Genomic DNA, 26,043 nt, shown 5'->3' on the forward strand with positions numbered 1-26,043 from the left:
CTGGCTTGACGGGGGTTGAGCTGCTTCGCTGACTGGATGTATGCCAGATTCTTATGATCCGTCCAAACGATGAAGGGTTGTTCCGCCCCCTCCAGCCAATGCCGCCACTCTTCGAGAGCCAGCTTCACGGCGAGCAGTTCGCGATTGCCAACATCATAATTCCTCTCAGCCTGAGAAAGTTTCCGTGAAAGGAAAGCACAGGGATGCAGTTTGTTATCTTCCGGTGAACGTTGTGACAACACCGCACCTACCCCAGTGTCGGATGCATCCACCTCCACGACAAACTGGCGGTCGGGGTCCGGCTGCATCAGAATGGGAGCCGAGGCGAAGCGATGTTTCAGTTCTTCAAACGCTGCTTCGGCCCCTTCATTCCAAGCGAACGGTCGTGCGATGGAGGTGAGAGCGGTGAGTGGCGCCGCAATGCGGCTGTAGTCCTTGATGAACCTCCTGTAGAAATTCGCAAACCCCAGGAATCGTTGAAGTTGTTTGCGGGTGGAGGGGGCTGGCCAGTCCGTGACAGCAGAGATCTTAGCTGGGTCCATCCGCAACTCCCCCTGAGCTATTATGTAACCCAAAAAAGAGGTCTCAGACACATGAAATTCACATTTCTCCATCTTCACAAACAGTTTGTTCTCCAACAACCTTTGCAACACCTGGCGCACATGCAGTTCGTGTTCCTGGGAGGACTCTGAAAAAATCAGGATATCATCCAGATAGACAAAAACAAACCGATTCAACATGTCCCGAAGGACATCATTGACTAGTGCCTGAAAAACGGCAGGGGCATTGGACAACCCAAAAGGCATAACCAGGTACTCAAAATGTCCCAAAGGTGTGTTGAAGGCAGTCTTCCATTCATCACCTTTATGAATGCGCACCAGGTGATACGCATTTCGTAGATCCAGTTTAGTGAAGATAGTTGCACCATGAAGGAGGGGAAAAGCAGAGTTAATTAAAGGCAGAGAATATTTGTTCTTAATGGTGATGTTGTTAAGTCCACGGAAATCAATACAGGGTCTGAGGGTCTTATCCTTCTTAGCAACAAAAAAGAATCCCGCTCCTACAGGTGACGAGGAAGGACGAATAATACCTGCCGCCAAGGAGTCCCGAATGTAGTTCTCCATAGCCTCCGTCTCCGGGCGGGAGAGATTGTACAGGCGACTGCTGGGGAGAGGGGCTCCTGGCTGGAGGTCAATGGCGCAGTCGTAAGGCCGGTGAGGAGGAAGAGAAGTAGCTCTGTGTTTGCAGAAAACGGATGCCAGGTCATGATACACGTCAGGGACAGCAGAAAGATCCATGGACTCCAGTGGAGGTTGAGGCACAGTGCTGGCAGGGGTCTGAGCAGAACACAAACAATTCACATGACAAAATGTGCTCCATGAAACAATTCTACCGGTCACCCAATCAATGTGTGGATTGTTTCTTATGAGCCAGGGGATACCAAGGACCAGGGGGGTCTGTGGGCAGTCAATTATATGGAATTGAATGTTCTCCTGATGATTACCCGACACTCTGAGACAAACAGGAACAGTCTGATGAGTAATACGGGTCAACAATTGTCCATTTAGACCCTTAGCCTGCAGCGGACAGTCCATAGGAACAGTCTCTAACTCCATTTGTTGAGCCAACTCTCGATCCAAAAAGCTTTCATCGGCACCAGAGTCAACCAGCGCACTAACAGAGAAATTCTGGGACTGCCACTGGAGGGATGCCTGGAGCAGAATGCGGGGAGAAGAGGAAGAATCCGCTGCTCGGCTCACCAAAACTTCTCCCAATAATGATGAGCCGGCCCTTTTCCCGGATGAACTGGGCAGGAAGGAACGAAATGACCAGCTTCTCCACAATACAGGCAGACCCGAGCCTGAATACGACGTGCACGCTCCTCTGAGGACAACCGTGCACGACCCACGTCCATGGCTTCGGGTTCAGTGCTCCTCGTATCGACTCGGGAAGACTCGGCTTTCTCCGTAGGGAAGATGCGGGGAGGAGTTTGTTGACGACAGACCAGTTGCTTGGAACTAACACTCCTCTCCCGGCGGCGCTCCCGAATCCGATTATCCAACCTGATGGTGAGTGAAATAAGATTATCCAGCGTAGGCGATACATCATATGACACCAACTCATCTTTTAAAGTCTCAAACAAAGCATTGATGAACACTCCTTGTAATGCCTCGTCATTCCAACCGCTCACTGCCGCTAACGTCCGAAACTCCACTGCCATCTCCGCCACACTGCGAACCCCCTGCCGAAGAGACAACAACCGTTTCGCAGCCTCCTTGCCCCGTACGGGGTGGTCAAAAACCTTCCTCATCTCAGTGGAGAAGGCCACGTAAGCATTGCAAATGTCCGACTGACTCTCCAAGACCGCGGATCCCCAGGCACGAGCGGAACCGCTAGTAGAGTTGATAAGGTAGGCAATACGGGCTCTTTCTGAGGCGTAGGTGAGGGGCTGTTGTTCAAACACTAACGAGCATTGAGTCAAAAATTCACCACAGGTTCCCATGTTCCCATCATAGCGCTCTGGAGCAGGAACAAAAGGCTCTCTGATCTGGGCTGGAGGGCCAGGAAAAACAGGTGGAGCAGGAGAAGGGGCATTTTGTATGCCATGCCCGAGGGTTGCATTATTAACTTGGGTAGTAAGGACAGACACCTGATTGGTGAGTAATTGAACCTGATTAAACAGCACCTGACTGTTCTCAGCAAATGTCTTAAACAGGGTATCATGTTGGCCAAGTAAAATGTCCTGATTGGCTATAGCAGTCCGAATTTGAGTGCACTCTGGGGTGGTATCCGAGCTACTGTCTGCTGGGTTCATGTTGGTCAGATCATACTGTCATGATTTTACTGGATTAGAACCCAAATGCAGACAAGTACACCAAGCCAGAGAAGGTTTAACAGGTTTATTTACAATGTTCAAAAAGTCCAGGTTTCCAATAATAGGGGAAGAACAAGTCCAGGTTACAGGGAGGGTAACAGATCCAGGTCAGGGCAGGTGTGGTACCGTAATGTCCTAGTGTCCGTGGTGAGTCCAAAAGGGAGGTCCGGTAGTGGGGAGCAGGATGGTGGTGGCAGGAGTGAAGCGGAGGCAGAAGTCAGGTTCCCATAATCTGTGGCACAGGAGAAAAGTAAATAGAACAGGCCAAAAACACAAAGAGCGAAAACAAACAGTTTGAGTCGGCAGCGAGACTAACATGGTCGTCTTGACTATGATCTGACGATGAGTGGAAAGTTTGACCGGGTCTTAAAGGCTGAGGTGATTAGGGTGAATGAGCTGCAGCTGGAACCCTGACTCCCGCACACCAGACTTCACTCCTGCAATCAAGGACAGACAGAGGGGAGAGAGAGCAGAGAGAGAGCTACCTAGCAGCAGTAGGCCTAACAGTTGTAGGATTTTTAATGAATTTATTTGCAAATTATGGTGGAAAATAAGTATTTGGTCACCTACAAACAAGCAAGATTTCTGACTCTCACAGACCTGTAACTTCTTCTTTAAGAGGCTCCTCTGTCCTCCACTCGTTACCTGTATTAATGGCACCGGTTTTAACTTGTTATCAGTATAAAAGACACCTGTCCACAACCTCAAACAGTCACACTCCAAACTCCACTATGGCCAAGACCAAAGAGCTGTCAAAGGACACCAGAAACAAAATTGTAGACCTGCACCAGGCTGGGAAGACTGAATCTGCAATAGGTAAGCAGCTTGGTTTTAAGAAATCAACTGTGGGAGCAATTATCAGGAAATGGAAGACATACAAGACCACTGATAATCTCCCTCGATCTGGGGCTCCACGCAAGATCTCACCCCGTGGGGTCAAAATGATCACAAGAACGGTGAGCATAAATCCCAGAACCACACAGGGGGACCTAGTGAATGACCTGCAGAGAGCTGGGACCAAAGTAACAAAGCCTACCATCAGTAACACACTACGCCGCCAGGGACTCAAATCCTGGAGTACCAGACGTGTCCCCCTGCTTAAGCCAGTACATGTCCAGGCCCGTCTGAAGTTTGCTAGAGTGCATTTGGATGATCCAGAAGAGGATTGGGAGAATGTCATATGGTCAGATGAAACCAAAATATAACTTTTTGGTAAAAACTCAACTCGTCGTGTTTGGAGGACAAAGAATGCTGAGTTGCATCCAAAGAACACCATACCTACTGTGAAGCATGGGGGTGGAAACATCATGCTTTGGGGCTGTTTTTCTGCAAAGGGACCAGGACGACTGATCTGTGTAAAGGAAAGAATGAATGGGGCCATGTATCGTGAGATTTTGAGTGAAAACCTCCTTCCATCAGCAAGGGCATTAAAGATGAAACGTGGCTGGGTCTTTCAGCATGACAATGATCCCAAACACACCGCCCAGGCAACGAAGGAGTGGCTTCGTAAGAAGCATTTCAAGGTCCTGGAGTGGCCTAGCCAGTCTCCAGATCTCAACCCCTTAGAAAATCTTTGGAGGGAGTTGAAAGTCCGTGTTGCCCAGCGACAGCCCCAAAACATCACTGCTCTAGAGGAGATCTGCATGGAGGAATGGGCCAAAATACCAGCAACAGTGTGTGAAAACCTTGTGAAGACTTACAGAAAACATTTGACCTGTGTCCACCATAATTTATTTTCCACCATAATTTGCAAATAAATTCATGAAAAATCCTACAATGTGATTTTCTGGATTTTCTTTTCTCAATTTGTCTGTCATAGTTGACGTGTACCTATGATGAAAATTACAGGCCTCTCTCATCTTTTTAAGTGGGAGAACTTGCACAATTGGTGGCTGACTAAATACTTTTTTTCCCCACTCTACATTATGACCCACACGCTTATTTAAATTGTACGTTCTATGTGTTACTATCTCTCTTAGGCTGAGGCGGTGTGTGTGTGTGCATGTGTGCATGTGTGGCGTCAATTGATTTAGTGTCATAGAAGATGAGTGTGTTACACTCATTCAGTCACGCATCCAAGTGTAATGTGAATCAGAGCTTAAACCACACACACACACACACACTTAACATAGCTAACACACACTGAAACGTCCACACATTTCATACTTCAAACACAATTACACACACACACGCTATTAACAAAATTCTCAGTTTCCCTTTTTCTCTCTTTCTCTCTTTCTCTATTTGAGAGGCATGGAATAGAGACAGAGCCCTCAGCTCCGAAGAGAAAAAAATAGACTTCCTCTGGTGGTTGCTATGGAAACTGTCTCCTCCTTCCCTGTGAGGCCATTTAAGGTGGCATACAGACAAGGGGAGAAAATAAGGATATTTAAGGTAGTTCTTTGGAGGGGGAGGGGGGAAGCAGTGAATGGGAAGCAGGGCCCTGGTCAAATGTAGTGCACTATATAGGGAATAGGGTACCATTTGGGATGCACCCGATATCTAATGGAGTTTATAAATGGGGGAAATGACAGAGAGTCCAGGTGGTTTGATATAGTCAATGTTTAATTCAGCCTTGTTTGGAGCATAGCAACTTCACACTATCGAGGGAATTCTATGTTTATTTATTTGGATCCCCATTAGCTTTTGCAGAGGCAGCAGCTATTCTTCCTGGGGTCCACAAAAAACACAAACAATGAAAAGTAACAAAACACTGGTACAAGGACAGTAATACAAATGTAAAATACAACAATATACAAACAATACAACAAGAAAAATAATGCATGTGTTAGAGTGTGTCTGTGTGTGCGTTAGGCTTTGGCGGTTTACAGTATTACGGGGTATTTGGAAATGGCCACAGGAGGGTTTTTCAATTCCGTTGAAACTATTGCTTTTCAGTTAAAATATATATATATATATATATATATATATATATATATATATATATATATATATATATATATATATATATATATATATATATATATATATACACTACCAGTCAAAAATGTTAGAACATCTACTCATTCAATGTTTTTTCTTTATTTTTAATTATTTTCTACATTGTATAATAATAGTGAAGACGTCAAAACTATTAAATATCACATATGGAATCATGTAGTAACCAAAAAAGTGATAAACAAATCAAAATATATTTTATATTTGAGATTCTTCAAATAGGCACCCTTTGCCTTGATGACAGCTTTGCACACTTTTGGCATTCTCTCAACCAGCTTCACCTGCAATGCTTTTCCAACAGTCTTGAAGGAGTTCCCACATCTGCTGAACACTTGTTGGCTGCTTTTCCTTCACTCTGCCGTCCAACTCATCCCAAACCATCTCAATTTGGTTGATGTTGGGGGATTGTGGAGGTCATCTGATGCAGCACTCCATCACTCTCCTTTTTGGTAAAATAGCCCTGACACAGCCTGGAGGTGTGTTGGGTCATTGTCCTGTTGAAAAACAAATGATTGTCCCACTTAGCCCAAACCAGATAGGATGGCGTATCGCTGCAGACTGCTGTGGTAGCCGTGCTGGTTAAGTATGCCTTGAATTCTAAATATATCACAGACAGTGTCACCAGCAAAGCACCCCCACACCATAACACCTCCTCCTCCATGCTTTACGGTGGGAAATACACATGCGGAGATCATCCATTCACCCACACCGCGTCTCATAAAGACACGGAGATTGGAACCAAAAATCTCCAAATTGGACTCCAGACCAAAGGACAATTTCCACTGGTCTAATGTCCATTGCTAATGTTTCTTGGTCGAAAGAAGTCTCTTCTTCTTATTGTTGTCCTTTAGTAGTGGTTTCTTTGCAGCAATTCGACCATGAAGGCCTGATTCACACAGTCTCCTCTGAAAAGTTGATGTTGAGATGTGTCTGTTACTTGAACTCTGTGAAGCATTTATTTTGGCAGCAATTTCTGAGGCTGGTAACTCTAATGAACTTATCCTCTGCAGCAGAGGTAACTCTGGGTCTTCCATTCCTGTAGCTGACCTCATAAGAGCCAGTTTCATCATAGCGCTTGAGGTGTTTTGTGACTGCACTTGAAGTAATGTTCCGTATTGACTGACCTTCATGTTTTAAAGTAATGATGGACTGTAATTTCTCATTGCTTATTTGAGCTGTTCTTGCCATAATATGGGCTCGGTCTTTTACCAAATAGGGCTATCTTCTGTATACCACCCCTACCTTGTCACATCACAACTGATTGGCTCAAACGCATTAAGAAGGAAAGAAATTCCACAAATTAACTTTTAAGTAGGTACACCTGTTAATTGAAATGCATTCCAGGTGACTACCTAATGAAGCTGGTTGAGAGAATACCAAGTGTGTGCAAAGCTGTCATCAAGGCAAATGGTTGCTATTTGAAGAATCTCAAATATTAAATATATTTTGATTTGTTTAACACTTTTTTGGTTACTACATGATTCCATATGTGTTATTTCATAGTTTTGATTTCTTCACTATTATTCTACAATGTAGAAAATAGTAAAAATAAAGAAAAACCTGTGAATGAGTAGGTGTTCAAAAACCTTTGACCGGTATTGTATGTGAAGCTACTTTTTAAGTAAATACCTGCAGTCAACTTGTGCAATACATTAGGAGATAAAGCAGATCACGTTCTTCATTTCACCTGTAACATTATTTTACATTATGAAGCTTACCATAGTTCCCCAGAACAGTTGAGCCAGTCATGTGTTTGTTTGAAAATAGCACAACAGGAGAAAGTGGGAGCAGGTGAGTACAGCTGTGTTTTGACATGGTTCGCGTTTTATATAGTGTTTTTTTTGCTTCAATAGAGTGATCTGGGACATGCAACTATGCAGAAAATACATTGGTGCAACACATTCGGCAGAAAATAGCTTCATTGTCATCAGATGACAACAGAAGTGCAACGCGATTTGGCTGGCAGCCACACAAATACATTTGTTTACAATGAAAATGCATGGTATATTTTGCAAAAACAATGCATGGCCATCATATTTCTAATGTTTATCATAGAAAGAAAGTAGGCTGGCTACACCGAGAAAAGTACTGGAGAAAAGTAGCTACACATCAGTCAGAGCGCTGTCTGCTGATGGAATGCCCTTAAGTGAATTCTCATCTGAGTTGAGAACTGCAACTGAAGCACAAAATTAGTTTGATGCCGAGCAGAAATTACAATATTTTCGATCTGTGTTTGCACTTAATTTTTTTTTCCTGCCTGAAAAATGAAGAATTCTGCGACCCCTAAATTTAACTTGCTAGTTATCTAAGTAAGTGGCTGAATTAATAAGGTGATGGGGCATTATATTGTCATAGCTTTCAGCCGTGTTTGAGAAGTCAAAGTCCTTTGGATGAGTTATCTGTGCTGCTTGATTTCCTTGCATTTATTCTCCTCTCCGTTCTCATCCCGTCTGCTACTCCCCCATCTTCTAAAAGCAGAGCAGGCAGGCCCGTTGCCCTAGCGACTCCAGACTCCACACAAACACAGGGTGTACACAGTACTGTCTTCCTTCAGACAAGCATGCGTCAAAACGTTGTTTATTTGCACAATGTCTCTCATTCACATTTGCTTATAAATGTCCAAACTCACCAACAATGACGTTCAGTAGTTCCTACCTATATATGTATAACTTTATGAGCTGGATTGCCTGTCTTTGCGATTCTTTTATTTCCGTTTGTGCTCGTTAGCATATTTAGCTCTGAGCCTCCATGGAAAACTGCTATTACTTGTGCTAATTTAGTTAGCATACTGGTAATAGATGGCCAATGTATTTTTTTATTTTTTTTGGTACATCCTTATGTACTAAGCATTTACATTTACATTTACGTCATTTAGCAGACGCTCTTATCCAGAGCGACTTACCAATTGGTGCATTCACCTTATAGCCAGTGGGATAACCACTTTACAATATGTTTTTTAATTTTTTATTATTATTTATTATTATTTTTTGGGGGGGTGGGGTGGGGTAAGGGTGTAGAAGGATTACTTTATCCTATCCCAGGTATTCCTTAAAGAGGTGGGGTTTCAAGTGTCTCCGGAAGGTGGTGAGTGACTCCGCTGTCCTGGTGTCGTGAGGGAGCTTGTTCCACCATTGGGGTGCCAGAGCAGCGAACAGTTTTGACTGGGCTGAGCGGGAACTGTGCTTCCGCAGAGGTAGGGGGGCCAGCAGGCCAGAGGTGGATGAACGCAATGCCCTCGTTTGGGTGTAGGGACTGATCAGAGCCTGAAGGAACGAAGGTGCCGTTCCCATCACAGCTCCGTAGGCAAGCACCATGGTCTTGTAGCAGATGCGAGCTTCAACTGGAAGCCAGTGGAGTGTGCGGAGGAGCGGGGTGACGTGAGAGAACTTGGGAAGGTTGAACACCAGACGGGCTGCGGCATTCTGGATGAGTTGTAGGGGTTTAATGGCACAGGCAGGGAGCCCAGCCAACAGTGACTTGCAGTAATCCAGACGGGAGATGACAAGTGCCTGAATTAGGACCTGTGCCGCTTCCTGTGTAAGGCAGGGTCGTACTCTCCGAATGTTGTAGAGCATGAACCTACAGGATCGGGTCACCGCTTTGATGTTAGCGGAGAACGACAGGGTGTTGTCCAGGGTCATGCCAAGGCTCTTCGCACTCTGGGAGGAGGACACAACGGAGTTGTCAACCGTGATGGCGAGATCAAGGAACGGGCAGTCCTTCCCCGGGAGGAAGAGCAGCTCCGTCTTGCCGAGGTTCAGCTTGAGGTGGTGATCCATCATCCACACTGATATGTCTGCCAGACATGCAGAGATGCGATTCACCACCTGGTTATCAGAAAAAGGAGAAGATTAGTTGTGTGTCGTCTGCGTAGCAATGATAGGAGAGGCCATGTGAGGATATGACAGAGCCAAGTGACTTGGTGTATAGCGAGAATAGGAGAGGGCCTAGAACTGAGCCCTGGGGAGAGCACGTGGTGCGGAGACAGATTCTCGCCACGCCACTTGGTAGGAGCGACCGGTCAGGTAGGACGCAATCCAAGAGTGAGCCGCGCCGGAGATGCCCAACTCGGAGAGGGTGGAGAGGAGGATCTGATGGTTCACAGTATCAAAGGCAGCAGACAGGTCTAGAAGGACAAGAGCAGAGGAGAGAGAGTTAGCTTTACCAGTGCGGAGAACCTCCATGACACAGAGAAGAGCAGTCTCAGTTGAATGACCAGTCTTGAAACCTGACTGGTTTGGATCAAGAAGGTCATTCTGAGAGAGATAGCAAGAGAGTTGGCTAAAGACGGCACGCTCAAGAGTTTTGGAGAGAAAAGAAAGAAGGGATACTGGTCTGTAGTTTTTGACATCAGAGGGATCTAAGCCTGTAATACCATAAATCCCGCGGTGAGAGAATGACGCTATGACGATATAAATATCTGGATACTGCCCAACCCTAGTATGCGTGTGTTTATACTCTCACAGTCCCCGCCATTCCATCTGAAGTTTTTTTATATTTTATAAAAAGGGAATTTTGCTGTTTGCTTGAGTAATTGGAGATGGGAATTCCATGCGATCATGGCTCTGTATAATACTGTGCATTGCCGTGAATTTGTTTTGGACTTGGGGACTGTGAAGTGACCCCTGGTAGCATGTCTCATGGGGTATGTATGGGTGTCTGTGTGTGAGGTCTGGGGGAGAAGGGGAGTATATCCCTTACACATACACACATGCGGACACACACACAGTAGTGAGGGAGGGGCTGTACTGTGGTATGTGGGATTTACAGTATGACTGTCTGATAGACCTGGGGCTGTGGATCCTATTAAGTGGTAAAGTGGAGTGTGTGTGCGTGTGCGTGCGTGAGTGCGCGCACGTACAGGGCATGTTGGCATTCTAAAGTCCTAGCAATTTGTCCTATGTTGTTGCAGCCAGTCAGTGAAGTGTGCACTACAGACCCAGTAGAGCATTGCACCTGCTTCCCCAACACCCCAGCTCCCCAACCCCTACAATCCAACCCCCATCCCACCTTATCCCCAACACCCAACACCATCTCACCCACCTACCGTTCCTATCCCCTGACTTCCATACCCACTACCCTATCCCCCATCTCAATCCACCTGACCCTTCCCCCAACCTGCCACACCACCACGGTTTCTACTGCCATGACATCATTCATGGTGTCAGTGCCAGAAACACGTGTGCGTGTCTTCACATGAGGAGAGAGAGAGATGCTGCAGATACAGTAAACACGTCAAGGAGACCACAGACTATTGTATGGTTAAACAGTACAAATACGACCTACACAGATCAATCAAGATGGTGAGACACAAGTATAAGGACAAAGTGGAGGAGCAATTCAGCGGGTCAGACATGCGGCGTTTGTGGCAGGGGCTTCTAACGATCATGGAATACAAAAAGAAAACCAGTCACGTTGCAGACACCAACCTACCGGATGAGCTAAACACCCTTTTCTCTCCCGCTTCGAGCATAACGAATCTGAGCTGCCGAGGAGAACCCCTGAGGACAACGAGGGCTACATGCTTACTGCCTTCACAGAGGACGTATGTAAGTCATTCAAGCTTGTTAACCCTCGCAGACGGTATCCCTAACCGTGCCCTCAGAGCATGTGCAGACCAGCTAGCTGTTGTGTTTTCTGACATTTTCCACTATCATCCCGTGCCCAAGAAAGCGAAAGTAACTGAACTGATTACCTACCCTACCTGTAGCACTCATTTCCGTCATCATGAAGTGCTTCGAGAGGCTAGTCAAAGACCACATCACCTCCTCCTTCCCCGACACATACGACCCTCTCCAATTCATCTAACGCCCTGATAGATCCACGGACAACGCAATCGCCATTGCACTGCTCACTGCCCTCACCCACCTGGACAAAAGGAATGCATATGTGAGGATGCTGTTCATCGACTACTGCTCGGCCTTCAATACCATAGTGCCCTCTAAGCTCATCACAAAGCTCATGACCTTGGGACTAAACTCCTCCCTATGTAACTGTGTACTGGACTTCCTGATGTGCCACAGGTGGTGAAGGTAGGCAACATTACCTCCTCCACACTGATCCTCAACACGGGGGCCCCAAAGGGTGCATCCTTAGTCTATCCTGTACTCCCTGTATACCCACGACTGTGTGGCCTCACACAGTTCCAACTCCATCATCAAGTTCTCTGACGACACAACAGTAGTAAGCCTGACTTCCAACAACGACGAGACGGCTTACAGAGAGGAGGTAGGCACTCCGACGGTGTGGTGCCAGGTAAACAACCCCTCCCTCAATGTCAGCAAAACAAAGGAGCTGATTGTGGACTTCAGGAGGAACCAGGTTGGAAACACCCCCATCCTCATCACCGGGGCCGCGGTGGAGATGGTCAAAAAGTTAATCGGCGTACACATCTCTGATGAGCTGAAATGGTCAAACCACACGGACACCTTGGTGAAGAGGGCACGGCAGCGACTCTTCAACCTCAGGAGGCGAAATACATTTGGCCTGTCCCCGAGGGCCCTCACTGTGTTCTACAGAAGCACCATCATCATCACTGGGGCCAAGCTTCCTGCCATCCAGGACCTCTATACCAGGCTATGTCAGAGGAAGGCCCTCAAAATTGTCAAAGACTCCAGCAAACCTAGTCATAGACTGTTCTCTCTGCTACAACACGGCAAGCGGTATCGGAGCGCCAAGTCTAGGTCCAAAAGGCTTCTCAACAGCTTCTACCCCCAAGCCATAAGACTCCGGAACAGCTAATCATTGCTACCTGGACCCCACCCCCACCCCCCTCTTTTACGCTGCTGCTAGTCTGTCTATTATTTATGCATAGTCACTTTAACTCTACCCACATGTACATATTACCTCAATTAGGTCGACTAGTCGTTGCCCCCGCACATTGACTCTGCACTGGTACCCCCCTGTATATATAGCCTCCCTACTGTTATTTTATATTACTGCTGCTCCTTAGTTATTTGCTTTTATTTTTTTAAACAAACAAAAAATATTTCAAAAATGCATTGTTGGTTAAGGGCTTGTAAGTAAGCATTTCACTGTAATGTCTACACCTGCTGTATTCAGCGCATGTGGCAAATGATGTGGGCAGTATAGGAGTACCTTGGCAAAAATTGTCAGACTGGCCAATAGCGTGTACCCCCAGATCATCAGGCTGCTGAATAGCCAATTGGCAGCTACGTACTCACACTACCCCCCCCCCCCCCCCACTTGCTGCTCCCCATATGGATATTCTAGCTCCCACAACAAACATTTATCCTGCCCCCACAACCCAATGGACATTTAGCATTGTTACAGCTGTATATAATATATATACAGTGGGGGGAAAAAGTATTTAGTCAGCCATCGATTGTGCAAGTTCTCCCACTTAAAAAGATGAGAGAGGCCTGTAATTTTCATCACAGGTACACGTCAACTATGACAGACAAATTGAGAAAAGAAATCCAGAAAATCACATTGTAGGATTTTTTATGAATTTATTTGCTAATTATGGTGGAAAATAAGTATTTGGTCACCTACAAACAAGCAAGATTTCTGGCTCTCACAGACCTGTAACTTCTTCTTTAAGAGGCTCCTCTGTCCTCCACTCGTTACCTGTATTAATGGCACCTGTTTGAACTTGTTATCAGTATAAAAGACACCTGTCCACAACCTCAAACAGTCACACTCCAAACTCCACTATGGCCAAGACCAAAGAGCTGTCAAAGGACACCAGAAACAAAATTGTAGACCTGCACCAGACTGGGAAGACTGAATCTGCAACAGGTAACCAGCTTGGTTTGAAGAAATCAACTGTGGGAGCAATTATTAGGAAATGGAAGACATACAAGACCACTGATAATCACCCTCGATCTGAGGCTCCACGCAAGATCTCACCCTGTGGGGTCAAAATGATCACAAGAATGGTGAGCAAAAATCCCAGAACCACACGGGGGGACCTAGTGAATGACCTGCAGAGAGCTGGGACCAAAGTAAAAAAGCCTACCATCAGTAAAACACTACGCCGCCAGGGACTCAAATCCTGCAGTGTCAGACGTGTCCCCCTGCTTAAGCCAGTACATGTCCAGGCCCGTCTGAATTTGCTAGAGTGCATTTGGATAATCCAGAAGAGGATCGGGAGAATGTCATATGGTCAGATGAAACCAAAATATAACTTTTTGGTAAAGACTCAACTCGTCGTGTTTGGAGGACAAAGAATGCTGAGTTGCATCCAAAGAAAACCATACCTACTGTGAAGCATGGGGGTGGAAACATCATGCTTTGGGGCTGTTTTTCTGCAAAGGGACCAGGATGACTGATCCGTGTAAAGGAAATAGTGAATGGGGCCATGTATCATGAGATTCTGAGTGAAAAGCTCCTTCCATCATCAAGAGCATTAAAGATGAAACGTGGCTGGGTCTTTCAGCATGACAATGATCCCAAACACACCGCCCGGCCAACAAAGGAGTGGCTTCGTAAGAAGCATTTCAAGGTCCTGGAGTGGCCTAGCCAGTCTCCAGATCTCAACCCCATAGAAAATCTTTGGAGGGAGTTGAAAGTCCGTGTTGCCCAGCGACAGCCCCAAAACATCACTGCTCTAGAGGAGATCTCTATGGAGGAATGGGCCAAATACCAGCAACAGTGTGTGAAAACCTTATGAAGACTTACAGAAAACGTTTGACCTGTGTCATTGCCAACAAAGGGTATATAACAAAGTATTGAGAAACTTTTGTTATTGACCAAATACTTATTTTCCACCATAATTTGCAAATAAATTCATAAAAAATCCTACAATGTGATTTTCTGGATTTCTTTTCTTCTTATTTTGTCTGTCATAGTTGACGTGTACCTATGATGAAAATTACAGGCCACTCTCATCTTTTTAAGTGGGAGAACTTGCACAATTGGTGGCTGACTAAATACTTTTTTCCCCCACTGTATACAGTTGAAGTTGGAAGTTTACATACACCTTAGCCAAATAGATTTAAAATCAGTTTTTCACAATTCCTGACATTTAATCCTAGTAAAAATTCCCTGTCTTATTCTTATTTTAAGAATGTGAAATGTCAGAACAATAGTAGAAATAATTATTTATTTCAGCTTTCACATTCCCAGTGGGTCACAAGTTTACATACACTCAATTAGTATTTGGTAGCATTGCCTTTAAATTGTTTAACTTGGGTCAAACGTTTCGGGTAGCCTTCCACAAGCTTCCCACAATATGTTGGGTGAATTTTGGCCCATTCCTCCTGACAGAGATGGTGTAACTGAGTCTGGTTAGTAGGCCTCATTGCTTGCACACGCTTTCTCAGTTCTGCCCATAAATGTTCTATAGCATTGAGGTCAGGGCTTTGTGATGGCCACTCCAATACCTTGACTTTGTTGTCCTTAAGCCATTTTGCCACAACTTTTGAAGTATGCCTGGGGTCATTGTCCATTTGGAAGACCCATTTGCCACCAAGCTTTAACTTCCTGACTGATGTCTTGAGATGTTGCTTCAATATATCCACATAATTTTCCTTCCTAATGATGCCATCTATTTTGTGAAGTGCACCAGTCCCTCCTGCAGCAAAGCACCCCCACAGCATGATGCTGCCACCCCCGTGCTTCACGGTTGGGATGGTGTTCTTCGGCTTGCAAGCATCCCCCTTTTTCCTCCAAACATAACGATGGTCATTATGGCCAAACAGTTATATTTTTTTTTCATCAGACTCAATTTTTCCAAAAAGTACAATCTTTGTCCCCATGTGCAGTTGCAAACCGTAGTCTGGCTTTTTTATGGCGGTTTTGGAGCAGTGGCTTCTTCCTTGCTTAGCGGCCTTTCAGGTTATGTCGATATAGGACTCGTTTTACTGTGGATATAGATACTTTTGTACCTGTTTCCTCCAGCATCTTCACAAGGTCCTTTGACCTTGCGGTATGTTGGCTGTGTGGTCCAATGGTGTTTATACTTGCGTACTATTGTTTGTACAGATGAACGTGGTACCTTCAGGCATTTGGAAATTGCTCCCAAGGATGAACCAGACTTGTGGAGGTCTACAATTATTTTTCTGAGGTCTTGGCTGATTTCTTTTGATTTTCCCATGATGTCAAGCAAAGAGGCACTGAGTTTGAAGGTAGGCCTTTAAATACATCCACAGGTACACCTCCAATTGACTCAAATGATGTAAATTAGCCTCTCAGAAGCTTCTAAAGCCATGACATCATTTTCTGGAATTTTCCAAGCTGTTTAAAGGCACAGTCAACTCAGTGTATGTCAACTTCTGACCCACTGGAATTTTGATACAGTGAATTATAAGTCAAATAATTTGTCTGTAAACAATTGTTGGAAAAATTACTTGTGTTATGCACAAAGTAGATGTCCTAAATGACTTTCCACAACTATAGTTTGTTAACAAGAAATGTGTGGAGTGGTTGAAAAACAAGTTTTAATGAAACATACCTAAGTGTATGTAAACTTCCGACTTCAACTGTAGATATATCTTTTTATTATTATTGTTTCATTCACTTTACCCCCCTGCTGGTCCCCCTATGGACATTCTACCCATTTTGTTTTCATTTAACTATTCGCTCAATCCAGTACCTGGGATGGCTGCCGTTTTACGGGCTCCTAACCAACTGTGCTATTTTGTTAGTTTTTTCGCATTGTTTGTAATTTACTTTGTACATAAAGTTGCAGCTACATAAAGTTGCCGTCTCTTACGATAGAAAATATTTTCTGGACATCAGAACAGCTATTACCTCGAACTGGATGGAGATTTTTTCTTTAATGAGTCCGACACGAAGGATATGCTGCTTTCCGGAGACCAGGCCCAAATCCCTGTCAGTCACATGAAGAAAAGGCGGAGATACAGAGGGAGAAGGTCGGGGTGCCTTGTGAGGATTCGGAGGCGAGTGAGTAAATCGCCACTACCATCGGTTCTATTGGTCAACTTGCAATCACTGGAAAACAAACTCGATGATCTACTGTCGAGATTATCCTACAAACGGGACATTAAAAACTGTAATATCTTATGTTTCAATGAGTCTTGGCTGAATGACGAAACAGATAATATAGAGCTGGCTGGGTTTTCCATGCATCGGCAGGACAGAGCAGCTACGTCTGGTAAGACGAGGGGCAGGGGTGTGTGTCTATTTGTCAATAACTGCTGGTGCACGATGTCTAATGTTAAAGAAGTCTTAAGATATTGCTCTCCTGAGGTAGAGTACCTCATGATAAGCTGTAGACCACACTATCTACCTTGAGAGTTCTCATCTATATTATTCGTAGCCATCTATTTACCACCAAAAACCGATGCTGGCACTAAGACTGCACACAACGAGCTGTATAAGGCCATACGCAAAAAAGAAAATGCTCATCCAGAAGCGGCACTCCTAGTGACTTTAATGCAGGTAAACTTACATCTGATTTACCTCATTTCTACCAGCATGTTGAATGTGCAACCAGAGGAACAAAAACTCTCCCTCGCCCTCCATTTGGCAAATCTGACCATCATTCTATACTCCTGATTCCTACTTACAAGCAAAAACTGAAGCAAAAAGTACCAGTGACTCGCTCAAGTGGTCAGATTACGCGGATGCTACGCTACTGGACTGTTTTGCTTGCACAGACTGGAATATGTTCCGTGATTCATCCAACGGCATTGAGGAGTATATCACCTCACTCACCGGCTTCATCAATAAGTGCATCGACAACGTCGTCCCCACTGTGACCGTATGTACATATCCCAACCAGAAGCCATGGATTACAGGCAGCATCCGCACCGAGCTAAAAGCTAGAGCTGCCGCTTTCAAGGAGCAGGACACTAATCCGGACGCTTAGAAGAAATCCCGCTATGCCCTCAAATGAACCATCAAACAGTCAATACAGGACTAAGATTGAATCCTACTACACCGGCTCTGATACTTTTCGGATGTGGCTGGGCTTGCAAACTATTACAGACTACAAAGGGAAACCCAGCCGCAAGCTGCCCAGTGACGGGAGCCTACCAGTCAAGATAAATGCCTTTTATGCTCGCTTCGAGGCAAGCAACACTAAAGTATGCATAAGAGCACCAGCTGTTCCAAATGATTGTGTGATCACGCTCTCCGTAGCCGATGTGAGCAAGATCTTTAAACAGGTCAACATTCACAAGGCCGCGGGGCTAGATGGATTACCAGGGCGTGTACTCAGAGCATGCGCAGACCAACTGGCAAGTGACTTCACTGACATTTTCACCCTCTCCATGACTGAGTCTGTAATACCTATATGTTTCAAACAGACCACCAGAGTCCCTGTGCCCAAGAATGTGAAGGTAACCTGCCTGAATGACTACCGCCCCGGAGCACTCATGTCGGTTGCCATGAAGTGCTTTGAAAGGCTGTTCATGGCTCACATCAACACCATCATCCCGGAAACCCTAGACCCACTCCAATTTGCATACCGCCGCAACAGATCCGCAGATGACGCAATCTCAATCTCACTCCACACTGCCCTTTCTCACCTGGACAAAAGGAACACCTATGTGAGAATGCTGTTCATTGACTACAGTTAAGAGTTCTACACTATAGTGCCCAAAAAGCTCATAACTAAGCTAAGGACCCTTGGACTAAACACCTCCCTCTGCAACTGGATCCTGGACTTCCTGACGGGCCGCCCCCAGGTGGTAAGGGTAGGCAACAACACATCTGCCACGCTGATCCTCAACACAGGGGCCCCTCAGGGGTGAGTGCTTAGTCCCCTCCTGTCCTCCCTGTTCACCCACGACTGCATGGCCAAGCACGACTCCAACACCATCATTAAGTTTGCTGACGACAAAGCAGTGGTACGCCTGATCACCGACAACGATTAGACAGCTTATAGGGAGGAGGTCAGAGACCTGGCAGTGTGGTGCCAGGACAACAGCCTCTCCCTCGATGTGAGCAAGACAAAGGAGATGATTGTGGACTACAGGAAAAGGAGGGCCGAACAGGCCCCCATTAACATCGACGGGGCTGTAGTGGAGCGGGTTTAGTTTCAAGTTCCTTGGTGTCCAGATCACCAACAAACTATCATGGTCCAAACACACCAAGACAGTCGTGAAGAGGGCCCCACAACACCTTTTCCCCCTCCGGAGACTGAAAAGATTTGGCATAGGTCCCCAGATCTTCAAAAAGTTATACAGCTGCACCATCGAGAGCATCCTTACCGGTTGCGTCACCGCCTGGTATGGCAACTGCTCAGCATCCGACCCTAAGGTGCTACATAGGGTAGTGCGTACGTCCCAATACATCACTGGGGCCAAGCTCCTGCCATCCAGGACCTATATACCAGGAGGTGTCAGAGGAAGGCCAAAAAAATTGTCAAAGTCTCCAGTCACCCAAGTCATAGACTGTCCTCTCTGCTACCACACGGCAAGTGGTACCGGAGTGCCATGTCTAGGTCCAAAATGCTCTTTAACCGCTTCAACCCCCAATTATAAGACTGCTGAACAATTAATCAAATGGCCACCCATACTATTGACATTGACCCACCCCCCCTCCCCCCCGCTGCTACTCGCTGTTTATTATCTATACATAGTCACTTTACCCTTACCTACTTGAACAAATTACCTCGACTAACCTGTAACCCCGCACATTGACTCGGTACCGGTACCCCCTGTACATAGCCTCGATATTGTTATGTCATTTTATTGTGTTACTTTTTATTAAATGTTTTACTTTAGTTATATATTTTCTTAACTCTATTTCTTGAACTGCATTGTTGGTTAAGGGCTTGTAAGTATGCAATTCACTGTTGTATTCGGCGCATGTGACAAATACAATTTGATTTGATTTGATACTTTTTTTTAAAGGGGCCTTCTTGAATGTGGGCATATTCCTGCCAAATCGTTCCTTCACTCTTTCTTTCTTTCTTAATTTTTCCCTCTCTCCTAAAGCACTATTTCTTTCTTCCCTCTGTACAGAGCTGCCATATGGCTGGGAGAAGATCGATGACCCTATCTATGGCCGTTACTACGTGGAGTAAGTCCTCCCCGCAAATAAAGAATATTCCCAGGACATTAGCTAACATTCCTATTAACTTCTAATCAGGTTTTGGTCTAACGTTAAGATAATACAGTAACGTTCCTCCAACATTCAAAGAATGTTTCTGATAACAAAATGCTGTTTCTAAGAACATTCCCAGGACTTTAGCTACCATTCCCATTAAGTTCTAATTAGGTTGTGGTCTAACGTTAGCATTATAATATTCAACAAACATTTAAAGAACATTCAACATTCAACAATGCTTTTCTAAGAAAATGTATTTCTGTCTTCATTAGTTACACTGTAAAGGGGTTACTAGTGGCAAGTAAGTAAATGGGTTACACTGTAAAGGGGTTACTAGTGGCAAGTAAGTTATTGTAATATTCACAGTTACTTATTTGCCACTAGCTGCTTGTAAGTTACTGTAGTATCAGAGCAATGGACTGTACTATTGTATTGTAAAAAATGCAATGCTACTGTAATGGTAAATTAATACATTGAGGGGAGACTGTGTTTGTATTTTACAGTAATTCAATGGGATTGTTGCCAGCTGGTTGGCTGCTAGGTAATGTGTTTACATGCCGTACCATTCAAAATAGAGATTTTTTTTCACTGCCCACAACATTTTCCCACAATGCAGCATCATTTACAGTATGCTGCAGTATAATGCGTTCACAGTATTTTACTGTTTATAATAGACATATTTACTGTAGAAATTACAGTTTTCCATTAGAGTGTACTACAATCGCTACTGTGGGTAGCCACAGACTTAGAACAAAATCCTAACATGACACTTTCACCTCAATCATGCATTGATTTCAATTTTAGCTCTGTTCAACGATCTCAAATTAGATGTGTGTTCTCACTCGAGAACCAACGGTTATGGCCGTGTTCCAGACTGACTACATTGCAGATGCCTGCCAAGTCTCACAATGCCTGGCTAGGTATTAAACACATCAGCTAACCACATCAATATGATATAGCAATCTGATGCCAATGCAACGTCTGCAATTTAATTAGCCTGGAATGTGACCATCGTCTTAGTCAATGTGTATCTGTCTGCCGTGAAGAAGAGAACCCAAAACCCACTGATGCTGCTGGATATCACTGTCATAGTCCTGTTCCCTGCAGCCACATCAACAGAAGGACCCAGTTTGAGAACCCCGTTCTGGAGGCCAAGAGACGACAGGAGCAGCAGCAGCAGATGCAGAGCCAGGGACTGTCAGCTCTGCCCTTACCTACTATGTACAGAGGTACAGCCACACCCCTATACTTCCATTAGTTACTTGATGTGGAATAGAGTTCCATGTAGCCATGGGCTCTATGTAGTACTGTGCGCTGTTTTGGACTCTGTTCTGGACTCGGGGACTGTGAAGAGACCTCTGGTGGCATGTCTTGTGGTGTGTGTATGGGTGTCTGAGCTGTGTGCTAGTCGTTTAAACAGGTAGTGTTGAAGGTCAATCTCTCCTCTACTTTGAGCCAGGAGAGATTGACATGCATTTTATTAATGTTAGTTCTCCGTGTACACTTAAGGAGACAGCCGTGCTGCCCTGTTCTGGGCCAATTGTAATTTTCCTAAGTCCCTCTTTGTGGCACCTGACCACTATAGCCAGGGACTGTCAGCTCTGCCCTTACCCGCTATTTAGAGGAAAATATATACACACAGTGTCAGCCCAGACCATTATATACAAAAATACAACTTCCCCTTCTTAACTCTCCTTACACTGAGTGTAAAAAACATTAAGAACACTTGCTCTTTCCAGGTGAAAGCTATGATCCCTTATTGATGTCACTCGTTAAATCCACTTCAATCAGTGTAGATGGAGGGGAGGAGACAGGTTAAATAAGGATTTTTAAGCCTTGAGACAATTAAGACATGGATGGTGTATGTGTGCCATTCAGAGGGTGAATGGGTAAGACAAAATATTGAAGTGCCTTTGAACAGGGTATGGTAGTAGGTTCCAGGCGCACTGGTTTGTGTCAAGAGCTGCAATGCTGCTGGGTTTTTCACGCTCAACAGTTTCCCATATCAAGAAATGTCCACCACCCAAAGGACATCCAGCCAACTTGGCACAACTGTGGGAAGCATTGGAGTCAACATAGACCAGCATCCCTGTGGAACGCTTTTGACACCTTGTAGAGTCCATGTCCCGACGAATTGAGGCTGTTCTGAGGGCAAAAGGGGCGGGTGCAACTCAATATAAGGAAGATGTTTTTATTTTTTGTACCTTCAGTGTATAATCGACAGAGGCACAACATGGTCCTCAGTTGGTAAGAGCATCATGCTAACAACGCTAAGGATGTGGGTTCAATTCCCATAGGGATCACATACAAATACTATAAAATATGTACACTCACAGGGATGTAAGTCTCTTTGGATAAAATCGTCTGCTAAATGGCATATCATATTATAAACAGACACTCCACTTATAGTGAACGCTGTTAATGTGATCAACCGCTTATAGTGGTAAAGTTGTCCTGCACGGATGTAATCACTATAAGAGTGATTATTATTGTGCCTGAGTTTGGCTGAGTGGGTAGTCCACATGTCATCTCTAGTCCACATGTAATCCCCGCTCCAGTCCAGGCTGACCTTTTCTGATCTGTCTCTCCTCCCTCATTTTTTCTCCCTTTATATCCTACTGACTTAACAAGTAAATAAATAAATACAATATTTTTAAAAGAGTGATTATTCTAGTGTATTTAACTGGCCTATTTTAATCTCACCCTCCCATTCTCCAGAGAAGCCCTCGTTCACGCGGGACCCCACCCAGCTGAAGGGCTCCTTCTTGTCAACGGCTCTCCAGAAGAGCAACATGGGCTTTGGCTTCACCATCATCGGAGGGGATGAGCCAGATGAGTTCCTGCAGGTCAAGAGTGTCATACCTGAGGGCCCAGCCGCACAGGATGGGAAGATGGACACAGGTACTGTACAGGAACTAACCAACCACACACACGCACACACACACACATACACACACTTCCCCAGGATGCATTGTAAAAAAAATACATCAACTGTCAATCTACTGTCCCCCATAGTACAAAATTTGACCTATTCTATTCTGTGCGAGAAATAAATATTCCAAACATAGTCTGGGACAGTTGTGGGATGCGATAGATCCCAAATTAATACAACCACTAGCATGAAAAAAACATTTTTACCCAATGAGGCTGACGCAACAGATCAGAACGTTTAGCTTAAAATGTGATAAACTATTAGGCTATTTCTTCACATTATAAGTGCAGCAATGCGCACACGGCAGTAGGCTATAAGCGCGAATGTTCCATTAGCGGGAAAACACCATTATCAAAAGTGACCGCAAATGATAATATGCATGTAATGCTTTTTTTTATATAGGTGCATTGTTATGGTGAAAATTATCTTCCCCAAACTTGAAACTCACTCATTGCTTATGTATGCCAGTTAGGCTCTACACCCCTTGTAAATCTGATTAAATGTGCTTAATTTTAAGAAGTTATTTGGCCACTTTAGTTATGATACAAACCTTATCAAAACATATAGGCCCGTGGGCTAGGCTACATGAGGTGTGCGACTATGATTAGAAAAAGTCGCAAAAAAAAGGCATTGTTTCTTGCCTGATGCAGGGCATCATTCACAAGTGATAATATATAATTCACAAGTGATAGGCTAATATTGTCACCCATCAGACTATTCCTGATTTAATCTTGTCTTAACATATAGTAAATAATATATGTGTGAAATTTGTTTTGATTTAGAATGGACCATTATCATGCACCTGTCTCAAAACAGGGGCAGAGGGAAAAAATAATGTAATCTATGCACTTAAATAGCGAAGGGAGGGCGCTTTTCTGTGGTTGATTTTCATGCCAGCCAGGTATGCTATACTCCTGTTGTAAATATAAGCAATGTGCTTAATATTAGGAAAGTTGAGAAATAAATATAGTAGGCCTAGCCTATAGAAAGCTGATGGGATTCTCCTATTTTTAATAGAGTCCATCACTCTGTTTTCTCTCGCAATTGCATAGCCTATAGAAATGTTGCGCAACATGAGCTCATGGGCTCTCATGAAGTGTTTGATTAGATTTTCGACATTTGCATTGATGTCAGACTGAGTACAAGGCAGTTAGCAAGTTTGGTAGGCTACTAATGACCATCAGCAGCATCAGAGCTTGGAGAAGCCTAATTACCGTGACTAAATAGTCACGTGGAATTTGACTGCCTTCATGACTCGTGACCGCCAGTGTGGCGGTAATACGGTCACCGCAACAGCCCTACCTAGGACTCATCCATCAACAGTGCCTTCAGAAAGTATTCACACCCCTTTACTTTTTTCACATTTTGTTGTGGTACAGCCTGAATTCAAAATGTATTAAATTGAGATTTTGTGTCACTGATCTGTTTACACACAATACCCCATAATGTCAAAGTGGAATTTTGTTTGTAGAACATTTTAGAAGTAAGCATTTCGTTGGACGATGCATACCATGCGTATCCCGGGCATATGACTAATAAAACTTGGTTATCTGGCCTATTTGAGCTGTGGCATTGCTGTGAGGGAGGTGTGCATTTGTGTGTGTGGTTGGGTGGTTGTGTGTGTGGGTGCTCTCTGCTACCGCGGATATTTGAAAGATTCATTGGATTTACTAATACTTTCATCATGGACTAGATGCAAAGTGTAGCTACAGCTTTCAATACCAGTGTTGCCCTGAATACAGCTGCTGGTATCGACACAGCTCTGTGTTCTGTGGCTAAAGCCGTCTGGACTGGTTGAAGCCGAGTGGGAAGGATTATTTTGAAAGTGTTTGTCTGCCGTGAATCATCATAATCCATACACAGGTAAGAGTGTACAGTTAAAATGCCAAGATAGCTACATCTGCAAATGTAATTGTCTCAACTGTATCAAAATGTTGTTTTCATTGCTAGCTATTGTTAGCTATATAGCTAGCTAGCTAGCTAGACAGTTGCATACAGGTAACATTATAGCTTGCTTCGTCCCGCAACAAGCCATTGTTTACAGATGGATTATTGTATAATAGATTTCGAGGTAGTTTATTTGCATGTTCAACTAGCTGGCTAGCTAGATGAATAACATTTACATCTAGCCTGCTGGTAATTATGAAGATAAATGTTTGCTGAATCTAGCTAGCTATCTTGTAGTGTCTGCATTGCCATTGTTGGGCTGGAAACAGGTTAAATGTGTACAGGGCATTTTAGTACAGCTGTAGCAGTCAACAGGCTATAACAAGCTATAGGACATTAATTAATTCATGTTTTAACCTATTTCTCTAGAATTTATCTTTCAGCATAAACCTGCTCTCCGCCACCAGTACAAGGAGATGATCGAGAGTGAACAAGCAACACTTCAGGTATTTTTTCTTTGTACTTTGAGCTTGTTGCTTGAACTTGGGGGTCAATTAATGTTATTGCTGGTATGGCATGTTTTAATGTCTTGTTATTGTCTGCTTTCCCCCTTTACAGCTTCAATTGTTTGGAGCCTGGTGTTATTGTGGCCAAGGAGCTTTCATTCAGGTGGAACCAGGTTTCAGCTGCTGTGCAATGTTGCGTCCTTCCTCCCAGAGATGTGAAAGCATCCCCTGGACTGCACACAACCTGGCTAACATATATATTTTTTAGAAGATCATGGCTTTTGCACTGAAAAGGCCATGGATATTACATGGCAGGACAGAAATACAGTGTGCTATCAGGCTAGATTCCTTTGTTCATATCCTAACATGACCTGAACCAACGTTACTCAAAGGACCTTATGATATAGGCCTAGGTCTAGATAGTGTTTTTACCTTTATGTGTTTGTGTGTTAATTTTTTCCTAATTGTAGGCTATTACCTTTAGCAATTGAAGTTAATAAAGTATTTTATTGTTGAAATATTTTCTTTGTTTTTAAGCACTTCCTCACTGCTTTAGCACATTGCCACAGTCACGTATTCCAATGTGAATTCTTTAAGAGATGGGTGGGCCTAAGGCTTTAGAGGGTGTGAATAATGCTAAATGTGCGTAAACGAAAAGCAGCACTGTAGCTGTTCAATGTGAAAGGTTATCTTTATTATAGAAAATGAAATGGAAATGAAAAACTGTTAATGGTTTGCCTAATGGAGTAACTTGGTGAGATAATGTTCAGAGAATCCATTTTAGTAATTTGGTGAAAGTATTCCTTTTCTAAATATATGTTTTCCAATAATTAATGTAAAGCAATTGTGAAAATCACAGCAAAATGTTTGAATGCCCTTTTCTCCTAAATGGGATTATAAAT

The 26,043-nt window shown here is 44.2% G+C and overlaps 1 protein-coding gene across 1 annotated transcript in view; it reads left to right on the forward strand.

Annotated features, from left to right (window-relative positions):
* The window catches only part of LOC311134708 (membrane-associated guanylate kinase, WW and PDZ domain-containing protein 2-like), a gene marked incomplete at its 5' end in the record, with an annotated part of 519,195 nt that overhangs the window by 384,419 nt on the left and 108,733 nt on the right, over positions 1-26,043 (forward strand). Inside the window, 3 exons of the mRNA XM_084168477.1 lie at positions 19,732-19,789; positions 20,924-21,045; positions 22,535-22,717. Coding sequence (XP_084024603.1) covers positions 19,732-19,789; positions 20,924-21,045; positions 22,535-22,717 — 363 coding nt within the window. The remainder of the gene's footprint in view (positions 1-19,731; positions 19,790-20,923; positions 21,046-22,534; positions 22,718-26,043) is intronic.

This window comes from Coregonus lavaretus (genome assembly GCF_964263955.1).
Source record: "Coregonus lavaretus genome assembly, chromosome: 9".
NCBI classification, from domain to species: domain Eukaryota; kingdom Metazoa; phylum Chordata; class Actinopteri; order Salmoniformes; family Salmonidae; genus Coregonus; species Coregonus lavaretus.